General features: G+C 51.5%; 1 protein-coding gene across 1 annotated transcript; it reads right to left on the bottom strand.

Annotated features, from left to right (window-relative positions):
• Positions 1-1,469: 1,469 nt before the first annotated feature.
• Positions 1,470-17,708, bottom strand: Scn4b (sodium voltage-gated channel beta subunit 4). The gene is made up of 5 exons (XM_076846357.2): positions 17,407-17,708; positions 10,156-10,328; positions 8,948-9,176; positions 6,910-7,039; positions 1,470-5,133 (listed from the first exon to the last, which is right to left on the bottom strand). Exons 1-5 carry the CDS (start codon positions 17,465-17,467, stop codon positions 5,040-5,042), a joined length of 687 nt encoding a protein of 228 aa, XP_076702472.1. The 5' UTR covers positions 17,468-17,708; the 3' UTR covers positions 1,470-5,039.
• Positions 17,709-17,834: the final 126 nt, after the last annotated feature.

Below are 17,834 nucleotides of genomic sequence, written 5' to 3'. Positions count from 1 at the left end.
CTCCTGCAGACAGGTGAGTGGCAGCACAGGAAATCCTGGTGATAAGCCCATGTGGGGGATGGGGTGGGGCTCAGAGCACCGGTACTCCAGCTGAGAGCTGGAGAAGGCAGCATTGTCAATGACAGTGGCTGAAATCAAGGACCTCAGCACCTTCTGCCTTCCTAGGTTCCTTGACATAAGAAGAGTCTTTTAATGAGAACTTTTGAGAATATAGCATATGGAAAACCCTTTGAAATGCAGTGTGAGGTGAATCCATTGAAAAGAAGGCTCAGGTATAGTGAGAAGAATGTAAACAACACCCACAGTTTCATTGGCCATGATTTCAGTTACCCAATGTCAATGGCAGTCTGAAAATACTAATATCTGGGCCAAACACAATGTTGCATGCTTGTGATTGCAGCAACTCTGGAGGCCGAGACAGGAGGATTGCAAGCTCAAAGCCAGCCTCAGCAATTTAGAGAGACCCTATCTCAAAGTTCAAAAAAAGTAAAAAGCACTGGGAATGCAGCTCAGTTTTCAAGACTTCAGAGTTCAATCTACAGTGCCAAAACAAAACAAAACTAATATTTGTCTTGGTTCTTTCAAGAGAACCACATTTATATAACATTTATTATAGTATCATTTTAATTGTTCATTTTATTATTGTGTTTGTTAATCTCTTATTGGTACACTAAACTTTACCATAGGTGTATATATGTGTATAGCAAAAAATGCAGCATATATAAGATTCTGTACTACCTGCAATTCCAGGCATCCACTGGGGGTCTTGGAACACAACCACTGTGTATAAGGGAGCTTACTGCACCCCCAGCTCCTTCCCAGTCTGGACATACGCCCAGCAGCTAGAAATTTCTTTCTGAAGGCAGGTGTTCATTTGCAGCAGATTCTACCTGGAGGCAAATGCTAAACTTGGTGAGGGGAGAGGAGCCTGGGAAAGAGGATGTTGTGGCATTTGGTGGTAGTAGACGCATCAGCACACAGGGAGAGCCCTGGCATCAAGTCCAATATGAGAAGGACAACTTTCCAGCTTCTGCAGAGAAAGTACCAGAACTAAAACAACCTGAATGTCTGTGAATACGCCAGAAACCCCTAGGCCTTTTACATGTGTTATCTCCCTAGACAGGTAATGTTTTAGACATAAGAAGACTGAGGCTTGAAGAAGGTAGATTTTCCTAATTATACCTGGCAAGAAATAAAACAGGCCAGGTGTGGCGGCACACCCTGTAATCCCAGTGGCTCAGGAGGCTGAGGCAGGAGGATCGTGAGTTCAAAGCCCGCCTAAGCAAGGCTCTAAGCAACTCAGAGAAAGCCTGTCTCTAAATAAAATATTTTAAAAAGGGTTGGGGATGTGGCTCAGTGGTTAAGAGCCCCTGGGTTGAATCCCCAGTACAAAAAAAAAAAAAGAAAGAAAGAAAGAAAACAGGAACCCAATTCTTAAATAGTCAAAAATGGAAACTCCAAACCCCAAGTATTAAATATAATTTTTATTTCATCCAAGGCAAAGCTAAATACAATTCTATAATGCAAAACATGTTGTAGAGGCAAGACAGTCTGATCACGTCCATTCTGTGCTTGAACACGAGTCAGTGCAGGGTGTGTGCACATGCACATCTGTGCCTCCCAGAGGCACCCTTGGACCCTGGGGCTTCTAAGGGCCGCCACTGCATCGTTTGATCTATAAAGTTATATAGGAAATTGACTATGGGTATTGTCTTCCAAGCCAGAGGAATAAACCATGCATAAGATAGTCGAAAGCACTGCATATCAGGTGAGAGGTGGGAGGTTAGGGACTCCAACCTGGGACAAAGTAAAGTGCAGCAAGCCATAGGATTTTCCCCAGAAGTCCCCACTCTTGGCACTCCCTCCCCCCAGACCTCTGATGGCAGCTGTAACAGAGATGGAGTCACAGAGAGATGAGATCCAGGAGCATGGCTGGCCTTTCCCTCCATGTCTTATTCTTTCTCAATCTCCAGCTCTGGCCAGGAAAAATGGCTCCTGAAATCTTCAGTGTCTCCCCCATCACACACCACCCCTTTCATGCACAGCTGCCGCCTTTAAAGGTCCCACTTTCGCACCTGCATTGCCTGCACAGGCAGGTTTGCATGAGTGTGCATCACTACACACGAGTACCCCCACACCCCGCACCGTCTCAGGAGCACACCCTCAAAGCCCGGGCTCCATAAGACTGGCCAGCCAGACGTGTGCAAAGCTGTACCTCATCAGCCCCTCTCCCAGGCGTCTCTAGCATCACAAGTTCATTCTGACTGCCTTCTGTTTAATCCTGACATGTGGGAAACCCAAGGCATCCACTGCACACATCCTGTTCTGAGGTCAAGGATGAGGAGTTCTGAACTTTGTCTTTGGTCTCACGGACATCACTGGCAGTGCCCAGGGTCCTCAAGAGCAACTTTGCAAATGGATCTCTCAAGCCCACAAGCCCTGGGAACACCCTCACCAGCCCTGACCCACCATTGGAGACCTGCATGTAACTAGGATCTACTTGTGCCCATAGGCACCCTATTGCAAATCCATTCAGATGCTTCTCTAGAAGCATAATGCTGTGATTGAAACAGGACATTCTTTGATGTGGAGACTAAGTTAAATACTCTCAGACCCCACTCACTAAAACCAGTAGTGACCCAGGCATTGGGATAGCGAGAAATATGCCCCTTACAGTCCCAATCATCTCTATTGAAAAACCACCAAACAAGAGCCATGGACAAGAAGCTTCAGGCCTCAGTCAGAGTCAAGGTTTCTAACATTACAAAGACTAGAGAATTCCAAAGGGGAGGAGTGGAAAGAGTGTGTGTGTGTGTGTGTGTGTTGTAGGGATGGGACACAGAGATAAGGACATGACAGACTTGGAACAATCCCTCCAATTATAAAACTGCTTCCCAAATCCCTTTCCAAGCTAAAAAGATTTTTAAAACAAAACTTGCCAAGTCCCACGACAGTCCTGTGAGGTAGGTAAGTAGTATTACACCTACTAGATAGATGGAAAAGCTGAGCCCAGAGAAGCTGCGAGGCCTGCCTGTAAGTCAGCAGAAGACCCAGAAGAGGGGAGAGGAGGTTGCCCTAACTCTTCCACTGCTCTATGCCTGGGGTTCCTCTCAAGAAAGCAAGAGGCACCCCAGGCACTCTCTTCAAATGTTGACACTGGGAAGGTGGGAAGGGATAAGAAAGCAGTGGTTTTTGCATGAAGGCAGCTGGAAGAAATTTTCTAAGTGTCTGGGGGCTCTGATCTGATCTGTCTATTCCCAAAGCCAAGAAATATGATCCCCAGTCCTTGAAGAAGGAAAGGAGGGGAGGGGTCAGTTCAGAGTGGGGATCTGCAAACCCATCAGGTTGGGCAAGGGACACTAGCCCCAGCCTTGGGCATCCTGCAGGTACTGCTGCTCCTCAAATTCCTCCCAAGTTCCACCCTCAGGGACGCTGGTGATTGCCTCTGGGCAGGAGACACCTGAGGCCACCCCCATGTCCTCTGGAAATCGAGGTCTACTTCTCTCCACTCCTCCTATGGGCCCAGAAGACAGAGTGTCAGCCCAAAAGGGAGAGAGGGGCTGGGACTCCACACAATCATGAGGCCCCATCATGACATCTTGCCATCAGGGTCCTGGATGGGAGCATCTGGCAGGTGTCTCCAAGACTCAGTCACTGATATCAATCACACAACTCCAGCTTCATGGCCTCCTCATTGATACCGGGAAGGAAAGGGTGGGGACCACACCAGAATGCGCAGTTCAGGGGAGGGCATAGGAGCCGGAACTCCAAGAGCTAAGGCACAGTCTAGCCCACCCTCAAGGGGTATGCAAACCAGTTCTACCAAAAGCAGAGGAAAAGTGTGGGTGTCCTCTCCCTGTTCCACCCCAGCCCCAGGGTGGGACTGGGGTGGCCCAGCTGAGCAAAAAGCACCTGGAAAAATCCAGGGCTCTCTCATCCAAAGAAGAGAATCCCTGAGGCAAGGCAAACCAAAGGCTGGAGATGAGCAACCCTGGGGACGGGGGACAAAGGTGTGATGGGGGGGCCCCAGGAAGAGCAAGCCAATGAGATGGAGGTTCAAGGGGACAACTCCCTCAAGCAAGATGACATCACCTGCTGTTTCAAGGGAAGGGTTGGAGCAGGGGGGAGCTGGGGTCAGGAGTGCTCAGGGTGGCCATGGTCCTGCCATGCCAAGGACAAGGGCTGCCAGCATTGTGGGGCTGGAGTGGGCGTGGCAATGGCCGAGAGGCCTAGGACATTGGCTTGCCCACCTCTGCAGCCCGATTCCCCCAGGGAAATGCTAGAAAAAATGTAGGTTAGCACTCTAGTGCTCCAGAAAGGCTGGAGGGGCCTCTCCATGACAACACAGAGAGCAGAGGGACAGGCTAGGTGGGCTGGGACCCCTCAAGACCAAGATGGCCAACTCTCACTCAGAGGACTTAGAAACTCGGAGCTAGGGACAGGACGGGAGCAGGACAAGGCAGACAGGCACTCCAGGGTCGGGGGAAGGGGAGCTCCCAATTTCAGGGTCTGTGAGAGACCAGTTATCCCACCAAATCAAGTTTGCCTCATATTGTGGCCCCCGTCCATCAGCACCCCCACCCCAAGGCCTTCTCCAGAGTCCTTTAGCCCCCTCCCACCCAAAAGGGTTTGTTCCCCACACAAGGCTCCAAGGTCCAGCTTTTGGGGCAGCCTCACTGATCCCCCAAGTCCCTCTTGAGGAGAAATCAGAAGGAAAATCAAGGTCCTGCTCACTCAGTGGGGGGAGCCAGAAAGAGCCCAAGTCTTCCCAGGTGTTGGGGGACCAGCCCCGCCTTTCCCTTTCTTGAACTTTCCACAGGCCCCCTTCCCTGGCCAGTCCTTGTCCCTGGGAAGCCCTGGCTGGGGAGGGTGTGGGGCAGCTGGGCAGGACACTGGTTTCTCCCTGCCCGGGAGGACTACAGTTTGAGCCAAGCAGCAGATGTCTCAGGCACGTGGGTTCTACGGACGGACGGGCTCAAGCATCAGTGTCAGGATCAGAAAGCCAGGCCCCCTGCAGCTGCTTGGCCTGAAGCAGGGCCTCAGACTTTTGTGGGTGGTTTCTCTTCTGCCTTGGAGCCAGGCAACCCGTTCTCCGTGTTGTCATTCCCGGAGGAACTCACAAGACACTCCTTCCTGGGGAGGGAGAGAGAGGTGCACTGGTGAGCAGAACAGGGGATGAACTGGGGAGGGAGCCACGGTCTCTGACCTTCTAAGAGCTAAGGTAACCAGAGGCCAAGTCACCTGCCTCTCACGCCTTGGTTTCCTCGTCTATAAAATAGATGGAACCCTGACACCTTCTTCATGAGATGCTGTGAGGAGTAAGCATATCTAAAAGGGGAAATGGACTCGGCAAGGCCTCGCCACCACCTCCTTGTCTCAACATGGCCACAAGGGTCACCAGGGTCAGGCTCAGGCTGTACCACCCCAGGGGGAGGGTCCAGGCCAGCAAGGAATATTCTGAGGACATAGAGCTCTTTCCCTCAGTCCCACCAGGCCCTTCTCCCTGAGCTCTGTGAACAAAGGCAGGGGCATAGCAGCCGTGGGTGTGGCCTCAAGGATGGCAGGTCGGGCAGAGTGGTGGGACAGGACAGAAGGCAGAGAAAGGAGACGTGGTCAGCTAGGAAGACACCTCGAGGGCCGGACCCCCGCCCCTGGCCGCCCTGAGCTGGACGGGTTCTGATATCAGGTTACCCCTTGTCCACGACAGAGTCCTGGAGGATGGAAAGAGCTCATGCAAAGTTTCTCCTGAACTTTTACTGTAATGTCCCTTTCCTTGCTGTTCAAGGGACCCCCTCAGGCTTCCCTGAGGCCTATTCTCAGGGCCCCAGCCTCTCCCCACTCAGTCCCTCTGTCCCATGGCCAGATCTTGAGGAGTGGGGCTTGGGGGCCTGCAAGCCCTCACCAGTTCTCCAGTGGCGTCAGAGGGAAGCCACTTGCAGCTGGGCTCCCAGGCCCCCAAGATCTGACTTCAAGCCCTTCACAGACTCTTCTCCTTTCCTTTACCCAAAACCCCACTATGACAGAAAAGGCCTTGCTCCCCAGACACGCGCCCACTGCCCTGCTCTGCCTTTGCTCTCAATGCTTCCTCCACCTGGGCCACCTTCCCCTCACTGTCCCAGGGATGAAATTATACCACCAACAATACCCAAATATCACGCCTCTTCCAAACTCTGCAACAACACCTTATCACACCTGCTTTTGCTGGGATCCATCCCCTCTGTGCCTGGTATTACATTTACTTGTGCATGCGTCTTGTCTCTTTCACCAAAGGACAGGATTGTTCCTTCCAGAATGTCTTATAGCACCTGGCACAGTGCCTTGCACATGGTACCTCAAAAATAGCCACCAAGTGAAAGAATAAATGAATCAACTCTAGAGATACTCAACGAGCAAGAAGGACATGGTGGCAACAATTTTAGGGTTGAGGCCAAATGTGTCAGAGTTCAAATCTCTTTCACTTACTAGCTGTGTGGCCTTAGTCATGTCACTTAACTACTCTGAACCTCACTTTGTTCTACTATAAAACAAAAGTGATGGATACTCTATAAAATGCCTGATGGAGCACTTAAAATATGGTAGACATTTGATGAATGGCAGAATAAATTATAATCTGTAGCAATCTCCTGGTGCACCAGTGTCCTAATAAGAAAACACTTAGCATGTATTTATATACGTAACGATCCAGTGTGTTCCATTAATACAGACTGGGAGGATGGGGAAGAGTCCCGAGAGGGGGATGAGAGTTTCAGGGATAGCAAAGATGGTGGTAAGACTCAGAAGAGGGGGTGGAATGAAGAGACGGAAGGAAGGCTACGGCTGCCAGGGGCAGATGAAGGCGGAATCAAAGGAACAGGAGATGGGAGGCGGGTGGAGTCGGGGGCCCAGAGCCTGCCAGGGAGGTCAACTCACTTTTTCTCCCGGGTCTTCTTGAGGACAAAAGTGATGAACTTCTTTAGCAGCAAGATGAAGATGAGGAGTCCAATGACTCCACCCACCACGGCCAGGATGATGAGCGTCACTGTGTTGTCCACTTCTTCCACTGTGTGGCCAGAGCAGAGAGGGGAGGGCGGGGAGGGGGAGGAGGAGTCACCTGGAGCCAGCACCACCCACCACAGGCCACTGACCCTCTCCAGGCCTACAGCAGGACAGAGGAGAAGCTGGAACATCCATCCGACTAAGGAACAATAGGACCCTGTCCCCTCACCCCCCTCATGCACACCCTCCCCAAAACTCACACACACGTTTGGGATGAATCAGAATTTGAGGTTGGAGCCACAACTTGGCCCCCAAATTGTCATGTGAGAATTTTCTTGCCTCTTTCTAGGCAAAGACAACCTCACGGTGTCTTCTCTTGCCTCCTTCAGACTTGGCCAGCGAGGCCTTCCTGGGCCACGCTGCAAACCCCCCACCCGCCCTGCTGCTTTATCTTTCTCTGCACACCAACACCACGGATCTCTCTTTTTAAGTCACTCCTCCTCCGGAGGGGAAGGGAATTTCCCAAGGAGCAGCAACACGCCCATCTTCTCCCGCTGGGCCTTGAGCATCTAGAACATCATCTGCCACATGGGGGGTGCTCAGTACACACCTGTGAGTGGATGAATGACTCAAAAGGGAGACCTTCAGGGACTTTGTGAGGAGCAAAGAAGAGAAGGTAAGTGAGAGCTCTTCACTCAATGCCTGGCACCCAGAAAGTCCCCATAAATGTTGTTCCCCTTCTCCTCTCCTCTCTCCAAAAAGGCTGAGCACAAAGCAGAGTGACAGAAACCCAGACAGAGAGGAAGAGGTGACACTATGCCAGACCTCACTCAGATGACTCCAGGCTCCGAAAAGGCTCCCCAGATCGCCTCTGGCTGTGCCCTTGGTACTGCCAATATTGAACCCATGGTGTCCCCCTCTCCAGGCACTCCATGTCCTCCAGGAGAGCAGGGGACCCCCAGGGACACACAAAAGGCAGTAGAATTGGAGCCCTGGAGTAGCTGCCCTTCCCCTGTGCTCAGCTCCTGAGGCTCCCTAGTTTTGCGGGCTCCTCCGCAGGGTGAGGCCCAGCCTCACTTCTCCCCTGCTGCTTATCATTCCCTGATTCTCTAAACACCTCCAGCCTTAAGGTCCTGTGACCACCTGGCTCCTTATCACATCCATCCTTACTGTCTAATTGGTCCACCCACCATCAGACTGCAATTCCCTGCTAGGAGATAAGCTCCCAGAGGGCAGGGACCATGTCTTCCATCTCCATTATAGGTACTGCCGTGGATGTATATACGTCATCTGCCACATTCCAGTTATTCATTTTCTTGTCCTCTGACCTACCCTGAACTGTATATGCCTCAAGAATACTGTGTATCATCCACAGCATGTTTTAATACAACACCTGATGTTCAACCAATATTTGCTAACAGAATACACAATAGTAATAACAGTCATCAGCATTTACCCAGAGAGCTTAACTAGCCATTCCTAGATGGTTCCTCCAGCCATCACAACAACCCTAGCAGAATGCAGCCATATTCCCATTTTACAGACCAGAAAAACAAGGTTCAAAGAGGCTAAGTGATTTCACAAGCCACCTAGTAGCAGAAGTGTTTACACTCCCGGATGTAACTCAGATACAATTCCAGTAACTTTTTTTTTTTTCCCTGTACTGGGGATTGAATCCAGGGTCACTTTACCACTTAGCTACATCCCCAGTTTTTTCTATTTTTTATTTGAGACAGGGTCTCATTGGGTTTCTGAGGGTCTCAATAAGCTAGTGAAAGTGACTACAACTTCCAATGCTCTTGCCTCAGCCCCCCAAGTCCCTGTGTACCACCACACCAGGCGGCTCCAGTAACTCTTGAAAGTATAAGGTCACAGAAAGCACCAGTGCAGGCCACCATGCCATTTCACTGTACCAGTGAGATACCCCCAGCCCTTCCCACTCCACTGCCCTCATCCCAACCCCACTTCATACATTTATCAACAACTTGGAGGAAGATGGTGGCCTGGTGCTGCAGGTCATTCTCCTTGGGGTTTTTCACATGACAGGTATATTTGCCCGTGTCGCTGAACTCCAGGCTACTCAGCAGAATGGAAATGTTGTTCATCTTCTCCTTAGTGGAGCCCTCCAGAGTGATGCGGTCATCACCTTTCAACTTCACCCTAGGGTCGGACTTCTCATTCTTCACAGTTCCATCTATGAGCTGGGTCACAAAAAAATCAGAGTGATCAAGGGTCATGACATTACTCCAGCCCCATCCTTGGGGGCCTTCCCTGTCCAGGTCCAGAAAGAGCCTCCCATGAAAGGTGTTTCACCTTCCCAATTTCCTCTGCCAGAGTCAACAGCTCTGCCTGTCAAACCTGAATTCTGCCTGTTTCGGGCCAAACCCAGTTCCTTTTATTAAGGTCTCCTTGGAATGCAGCACGTTCTTACTGCTCTCTTCATAAAAGCTTTTACATAATGACTCTGCAGATACCGCATGCATTTCCCTCTGCACTTCCCACCCTGTCTCTCTGACAATGAGTCCCTTGCTTCACTTAATTCTGCTCCTCCATCAAGACCCAAGTCAAGGCCACAGCTCTGTTCTTCAGCACCCTCTAAGGTCAGTGTTTAATTCCATCCAGAGGAAGACATGTCACTTCCCTGGGTCAGCCTGAGGTCAGGTCCCCTGCCAGGCTGCACAGAACTCAGTCGGCTGATTCACCCCTCACCCCACGCCATTACTGTTCCTCCAGAGCCCCTGCTCCACCCCAGTTTCCTCGCTCCTTCCCTTCCAAGTCCAGCCACCTCCTTCCTTCTCATTCCCTCTCTTCCTTCTCATTCCCATTCGTTCTCTTCTCATTCCCTCTTTCCAAGGCTTCCAATGGTCTTTCAGTCTCCTGTTGTTTAAATTAAACTATCAATTTTTACACAAGCAATTCATGTTATGGATGTTTCATAAAACCAGACGGACAACTCTAGCCAAGAATTCTAACAGACCCAAAATTCTGGTCCCACCATCTAAACATCCCTCCCACCCAGAGTCTGTCTGGAAGAAATCTGGAAAAAGGGTAACAAAAGTTGGGCTCTGGGGACCATCATAGTGGGGCTCAGCCCAGAACGACCACAGTCTGGGATGGGAAGTGAGCGATAGAGAAGGGAAGGAGAAACTGGACTGTCCTGACTGTCCCTACACCACTTACAAGCTTGAATATATCAGTGCTATTGTAGGTCCACCAGAAGCGGAGGTTCTCGAAGCCAAAGCAGCTGGAGAAGGTGCAGGGCAACAGGATCTCCGTGCCATTGACAGCATAGATGGTAGTGGCCTTTCCCACAGACACCTCCAGCGACAGGGACATGGGGAGCAGGAAGAGACCTGTGTAAGGAGTACACCCTGCATTGGAAGCGGATCCTCAGGCTGGGCAGAGTGGTTTGACCAGGAAGGGAGGCTTCTGTCACCCTCAGTGTCAGCTTCACTAGAATGATTCTTTTTACTCCAATTGAAATGGGACTGAATTCTGGGCCCTTAGTACCTCTTGTGACACTCTAATTGACCACCAGGGGTCACCCCAACCCAAGAAAAGGAGGGTCGGCCGTTTTGCCGGGGAATCCTCGCCCCCGCCCCGCCCCCTCACTTAGAGACGCAGTCCCCGAAAGTGCCCCGGGATCGCGGGCGGTGCGCCCTACTGCATGCCTGGGAATTGCCCTAGGACGGTGCACCTCGTTGTGTTTGCGGAATCTGGGGGTGGGGGAGAGCGGGATAGGATAACGAGAAGAAGGAAAAAGCAGTCACCGTTGTCCCCGCAACTGTCCTGCAGCCTCTCATCACCCAGCCCTGGAGACTCCTACAGGGCCCCGAGGAGCTGAGAGAAACACCTTTGGGCCGGACCTTGCTTGATCATCTGAGACCAGCGGTGTCTGTCCATCGAGCGAGATCCTAACAGAAGGATGATGGACCGAGCGGGATGGCGGGGCGCGCACAGCTTGGAAATGGGCAGCAGCGAGGGCGGAGCGAATAGAGCAAAGATGGAGAGAAAAGTAAGAGGGCAGAGACGCTGTGGAGGCCGATTCCCAAGGCACTGAAATGCACGCCTGCAAGCGGGGTAGCCTCGGGTGACCTGCTGTCCCCTCCCCCTCCCGGGAAGCCGGGCCTCCCCGCCACACCCCGCAGCCACGCTCGGCCCCTCATCCCGGAACAGCCGCGATGACCCCAAAGTTCTGCACAATCTCTCCGCAGTCGCAATGCGTCCAAACGCCCCGGAGAGGCGACTCCACTAGCGGCCGGGATCCCTCCTCCTGAATCCTTGTAAGGGCACCTGGCCCCCCACCCGCCCTGCACATTTCTCTAGGAAACCCCGCTCTCAAGGTCATTGGGGAAAGGGGATCCGCAGTTGGACGCATAACTCTTCCTGCCCCTAGGGGCGAAACGAGTGTTTTCTCCCACCCTAACTCTCAGGAGGCCTTTAGGAATTAAGTTAGACTACTCCTGCCGCATCATACTTCAGTTTCCTCTTGTTTTGCCCACAGGAGAGTATGATGTTGCTTGGTATTTTTGAACAATGCTTTCTAAATGACAGCGAAGGAGCTCCAAGGAGAGCAGGCAGCCCTGCTCCTGATCTCAAAGGTCCACTCATTTTCTTGTCCCTTTTGCTTCTGGCAACACAGTGGAGTCCTTGTACCCCACCAGTTCAGAAATTACACCCATGGCCCAGTAACCCATTCACGACCCCTGCCACTGTCAATAATAGCACTAATAGCTGATATTTATTGAGCATTTATTATGCACCTGGCACTTTCCACCCTCACTCCTCTCCTTTGAATGATATATACCATTATAGATCCATATTCAAAATGAAACAATTGAGACTCCAAAAGTTGGACAACTTATCTAAGTCAAGGAGAGAGACACTGCCACCATCCCATAGTTCCAAAGCAGGAAAATTCCTCCTTGCATCCTAAAATAGCCAGGTTTGCCCACCAGGACTCCAATTAGTGCTGGAATGTTATTTCAATTAACTGTCATTTTTTTTGGTCAACTCCAGTGTGCCAGGAATTGTTTCAGAACAGTAGTTTGCAAATTGAAAGGAATCAGAATCACCTGGAGGGCAGAAAGTCAGCAGGGCCCTGGAGCTACTGATTCTGTAGGGCTTCCGTGGTGCCAGACAGTTGGCATCTCTTCAGAGCACCCCAGCTAATGCCATGGGTGTGGACCACACTTTAAGAAGCACTGTGGTAGAGGACTTATACTGTATTAACCACAACTTTTATTAGGATGTCAAAAGGTAGGTATAATTTTTTTTTTCATTTTACAGATAATTAAAATTGAGGCTCAGAGAGTAATGACTTGCCCAGGGGCCACATGGTAAGTGGCCAACCTGGAACTGAACACTTACTGTACTACAGGATAGGTGTTTTTATATAGTGTCCCATTTAATCCTTTAATAATCCTATAAGGTATTCATGGGCTGGAGATATAATTCAATTGATAAGAGTGCTTGCCTCACATGCACAAGGCCCTGGGTTCAAATCCCCAGCACCAGGAAAAAAAAAAAAAAAGATAATACTATAAGGTAGTCATTATTTTTATTCCTAATAAACAAATGAAGAATGGGTTCAAAACGATTAACTGCCAAAACCACACACCCAGGAAGTAGACAAACAACTTTCAGAAATATGCCTGCTTTTCACATCTCAAAAACAGCAGTTGTCAGGGCTTAGAGTTCTCTTGGAGCTCCTGGGTTTCCCTCCCTTTTACCCTCCCCTACTCCCACTCCCCCACCCCCAGAGGTGGCGGGGGGGGGGGGGGGGGGGGGCAGGAACCAGACACAAGATTCCACCCTCTTGTCTGGGGCCAACACCAGAGGATGGCTTTCTAGCAGGACACACACACACACACACACACACACACACACACGCACACACACACACACACCTTTGCTCCTCACCCCTCCAACAGCCTCCACAAGGCTCAGGAAAAAAACAGCTAGATCCCTGCTAGCTACAAGGTTTTTGGGGCTCCAAGGGGACCACAGGTCCCACTCCAATGTTCATTGTCACTCAGGCCAGAGAACCTGGGTGATGGAAAAGAAGTGAGAACTCAAACCCCTCCCCAATCCTGGCCAGGTATTCAAGAGCACAAAAGATGCACATCAAAAGGGAAATGCTTTGGGCTGCTCTAAATAGAAGCAAAATGGAGCAAAAGAAAGGTTCAGAATAGAAGACACTATTTCTTTAAGGTCTGGCTCACAACACAGTGTGCATTTCTGCCTGATATGGATGACTTAAGTCTAATACACTCAGAACTCTAGGAGGAAAACACTGCCATTTCCTCCTTAGTCTGGGGGTGGGGGTGAGGGAAAGAAGCAGAGATGGCTTCCACTGGGTCCAGGGCCCCACCCAGGTTAAGGCATCTTAGCTTGACTTCTCCGACATCCAGCTCTCCCAGCAGGGTGTCACCTGTGAGGCTGTGCTGCAGGGATAAGAGAAGAAGGGTGCATGATTCCCCTGAGGCCTCTCAGAGGGCTGCTTCAGCAGATTGACCAGGCCAGGGGAGGACTGGTCAGCAGACACCACGCAGGCCCACTCTCCCTCTTGACCTTGAGAAAATCAGAAGTACCACATCCAGCATGCCCATCCCTAAACTCCACCGCAAAGGATGCCTATAAACTTTCCTATCTCCTGAACTTGGTGTGAAGCCAAAACAGAGATTTTAAAACACAAGAAGGGTTTGAGTGAGTAGGCACCCCACAGATAGAAGAGAATGGTGTTTGAATGTGGAGAGGGGGCAGGGTTGTCCCCATCTTAGACTTGGGTGTAACCAGGGCACTCCTAGCTTCCCTTAATGACCAGTGTCAGCCAAGAATGTCTCCAGGTTACTCACACATTGATCTACACCTTCACCACGTGCCACAGCTTGGATTATTTCCATGCGGCTGTTTCCCTGAAGTAAAGGACTTTCTTTGCTTCATCCTAAATGTGATACTTGAGAATGTCAAGGTACACATGTGTGTTTGGGAGTGGGAGCCTCTTTCTGATCCTGAGCTGCTTTGTCTGGATTTTCAAGTTTTATTAAAGTAAAAAAGTATTCAGCATACTAAATATTCACACCAGCGGGACTCTCATGGCAACAACCTTACAGACCAAGGCAAATGCCAGGCAGGAAATATTCTGCCCCCTTTCCCCACATCCAGGGATCAGTAACACCCCCCTTCTCGGGTCAGGGGGAAGAAAGAGGACAACATGGTGCCCACTCTAAGTTTAGCTCTGAGGCTTGCTGGCATGGCGGGCGGAAATTCAGCTGAGACACTGTAAACCTAGGGGAGTCAGAGAGGCTCAGAGTGAGAGCTGGGAGGCAGAAAGTGGGCCGAGGACAGCAGGACAGGACCCCTCCTGGGGGGGAGGCCCTGGGGGCTGTGGAGGCAAGGCTGGGCCAGGCAAAGCCCTTGGGCCCAGAGACATAGGAAAGATTACAGCTCCCTTGCCCTAGGCAACCTGCCTGCTTCCTGCCCACCCCCAAGAGCTTTGCCAGGATAGAAGCATGCCCCCGGAGACGACAGTGGATGCTCCGAGGAAACCAGCTTTGCAAACAAGTACAGACAATGTGCCTGTCCCACCTCTTACAGACCAGTGTGTTGGCCCAGACCATCCATGGCTTATGCAGATATCTCCTACCTCCCCTCAATGACCAGCCACAGAGCAAGGTGGTTCTCTGATCAGCATCTACCCAGATGCTGATCCCACCGCAGTGGCCAATCAGAAAGGTTTCTCTCATCCCTACAGGTCTGTGCCTCCAGAAGATTTAGAAAGAGAATCTACCATCCTTTCCAGATCCAAACCCATCTTCTCCCTCCACTGCTCCCCTTGCCTATCCTCTTCTCCAGGAACCCTGGCTTCCCCTTGCCATTTTCTTCCTCTGAGTGGGAATGAAACCCTCTTCTTAATTGCGTTCTCATTAAACAAGCCCTTAATAAATACATACCAAGGGAAAGAGGGTTGTGCAACACAGCACCCTCACAAGTGATAATTAAACACAGATCACAGCAATTAAGCAAATCAGGGAACAAGGAAGGGGTGGGCAGGACAGATATATTACCAGTTATATGCTTAGGAAACGTCTAGAACCCACATAAACCTCAACCACAATGATATGGCCTTGGAAACTGCTTCTACTTTAACAAAGGGCATCTTGCTGGGTTGTCCAGACTCACTGTAGTCTCAGCCTATGGCACTGAGTTTGGTATGGGGAGAGTGGAAGAGGAATCCCAGGAATTGACGGCTCTGGACCCAATCTCCCCTGCTGTGAAAACAGCAGCTCTGGGTCCCCCAAACCTTCATCCTTCTATGCCATGCTCCAGAGCCTCACTTTTCCTCAGCCCAAAGTCCAATGCCTACTGACCTTCCCCCTCACCATAATTCTGATAAAGGGAGGCAGCTTGGTGTGCCAAAGCCCAAGAGGCTGGATTCTGTCCCATTGGACCATTGACTGGTCATGCAGCCTTGAGCAAATCACCAACCCTTTCTGAACCATGGCTTCCTCATCCCCAGGAGAGTTCCATGCTATGGTTTCCAAAGGTCCTGCCTGCTCTGATGCACCCAGGCAATTGCTACAGCTCGGCTATCCGGTCCTCTCAACATCTCCCCCACAGGACCCACAGCATGGATGTCCACAATCTCAAGCTCAGAGCAAAGTGTCTGTGAGGGTTCAATCAGTAACTGCTTGGGAAAGCCCAAAGGGAGACCCTGTTTGAAGTCCCTCTGCAAAGCAGAGAGGCAGAGGGCACAGTTGGTGGGGTCTTCTGGCCTCCACAGTCCTTGGAGGAAGTGGGGTTTCCACCTGGAGAAGTATACAAGATTCAGCCTCATTTCCCCCATTCCAAGTCACGCACACGCACACTCACGCGTGTGCAAACACACAGTTCCCAGGTCTCCTGATTGCCCACCGAAGCCTAGTTTTATGAACATTCTAATAGTCCTGGGCCTGGCATCCCACCACCAACCAAGCACAGGAGGCACAGAAGCTCACAACATAATGTGGGGGTAATTTGGTGACTGGAAGAGTTCCAATGTCTCAGTGACCAATGTCTCATTACCCCTGCCATAGCCACAGTGGGAACCTGGGCTGATCTGAGAGGGGATGAGGAGGAATTTGTGTAAAGTGGCACTCTGCCCATCCCATGAAGAGAAGCCTCAGGTGCCAGAAGCTCACTTCGTTAGGGTCCCTCTGAAACCCACATGACATCTGTACCAAAGGTCTTCTGTCCAACTGCAGGGATGTAAATAAGCCATAAGTGGCTTCCATCCAACTTCAGGGATGTCAATTATCCAGTGGCTCCTGAGTAAAGATATCCTCTGGCTCCCTCCACCTCGAGGTACTGACATAACAGCTGGATGCACAGTTTACAGATGCAGAAACAGTAGCAGCTTCCCTTGGAGGTTTCTATCCCCAGTTTTCAGCACAAATACCTCTATCATGTGCCTGACCCAATGGGGAGGGGAGAGCGGCCCAAAGCCAAATCTGAGAAATATAAACAGGAAGGGGTACAGGTGCCAGAGATGGAGTCAGCTTACATTGAAGTCCAACTATGATTTATGAGGAGATTACACTCTGGGCTAATAAATATCATCCCCCAATCTCTTGGAGTTTGACCCTCAAAACTATCATGTGCATATTAATAGATATTTATAATACTCCATTCCCTCTGTGTCCTCTGGCATGTCCCCTTAATCTTCATAGTCACCCAAAAATGAAGATCCAGGAGCAGGATAAACAGGTCCTCGCTACAGAATCTCTTAACAGGAAAAGAGACAAGGCCCTCCCTAAAAGGTGGCTTTTGAATGCTCCTCCAAACCCTTCCAAGCTCTTCCAGCACCTGGTGTGGATCTGTGGGGAAAGCAGTAGCTCAGGAACAGGGCGGGGGAGCCTGAGAGGGGAAAAAAAAGGCCTGGGCGGAAGGAGATCCCCCTGGTCCCCATAGCATGCCTGATGCCTGGGAAACACGCAAACCGCTCTGAGCAGGAGTGGAAAGCACCATCCCAACAATCACACCCACAACCCACCTGGCATCCCCTACACCCAAGGCACAGACCCCCCTCCCGTAGCATGCCTGAGCCTCTGAACTCCGGAGAGCCCCGCTGCAGTCTCAATACTCAGCTCCAAAAGCCTGGAGCTGAAAGCGCCAGAGACAGGCAAGAAAAAAAAAAAAAAAAAAAAACTCATCGCTAGGCTGACGGGCTGATGGGCTGTTGCGGGGGGTGGGGGGAGACAGGACGTACGGTCCCCAGAGAGCACAGCCTCAAATCCAGGCGACCGGCGGGAAAAGGGTGGCCACCGTACTCATTCTATGCGCTCCAACACCCACCCTATCCAAGGCACCCCTCTTCTCCAGTGTCCCCTCCTCTGGGTGGGGTGGGGGAAGGAAGAAACGAGAGAAGAGACCAAGCTGGGGCTGCCTTACCCAAAAGCCCAGTGCCCAGCCATCTTGCCAGGGCTTTGCCTCGGTCTCCAGCCCGGGACATGGTCCTGTTCTCTCCGGAGCGCGCCGAGGGCGCAGGGATGGGATACTGGGCACCACCGCGCTCTCTGCCCGAGGTCGGCAGTCGGCCCCGCAGCTGCCTGGGAGCTCTGCGCCGCGGGTCGGGGCTCGGGAAAAGTTAGCTGGCAGAGAGCGGAGGAGGGGGAAGGAAAAGAAGGGGGAGGCGCGCTCGCCCGCCTCCTGGAGCCGGCTTCGGGAGCCGGGGCTGAAGCGAAGGAGGAGGAGGAGCCGGAGCAGGAGGGGGAGGACGACTGAGCGAGAGCCGCGGCGAGGGAGGCTGCGCCTCTGCTCTGGAAGCGCTCCAGCCGCAGGAGGGGCGGTGGCCGCAGCGGAGCCCAGGGCACCCCCGC

Source organism: Callospermophilus lateralis, chromosome 2 (assembly GCF_048772815.1).
Source record: "Callospermophilus lateralis isolate mCalLat2 chromosome 2, mCalLat2.hap1, whole genome shotgun sequence".
NCBI classification, from domain to species: Eukaryota; Metazoa; Chordata; class Mammalia; order Rodentia; family Sciuridae; genus Callospermophilus; species Callospermophilus lateralis.
The sequence above is the reverse complement of the archived record's forward strand: the minus strand, read 5'-3'. Positions and strand labels throughout refer to the sequence as shown.

Excerpts from the sequence above, each read along its gene's own strand:
- Scn4b (XM_076846357.2), bottom strand. The coding sequence starts at position 17,467 with ATGTCCCGGGCTGGAGACCGAGGCAAAGCCCTGGCAAGATGGCTGGGC. Across the intron at positions 10,329-17,406 it reads GCTGGGCACTGGGCTTTTGG|GTCTCTTCCTGCTCCCCATG; the intron begins GTAAGGCAGCCC and ends CTCCTTACACAG. Across the intron at positions 7,040-8,947 it reads CCTCCAAGTTGTTGATAAAT|TGGAAGAAGTGGACAACACA; the intron begins GTATGAAGTGGG and ends CTGGCCACACAG.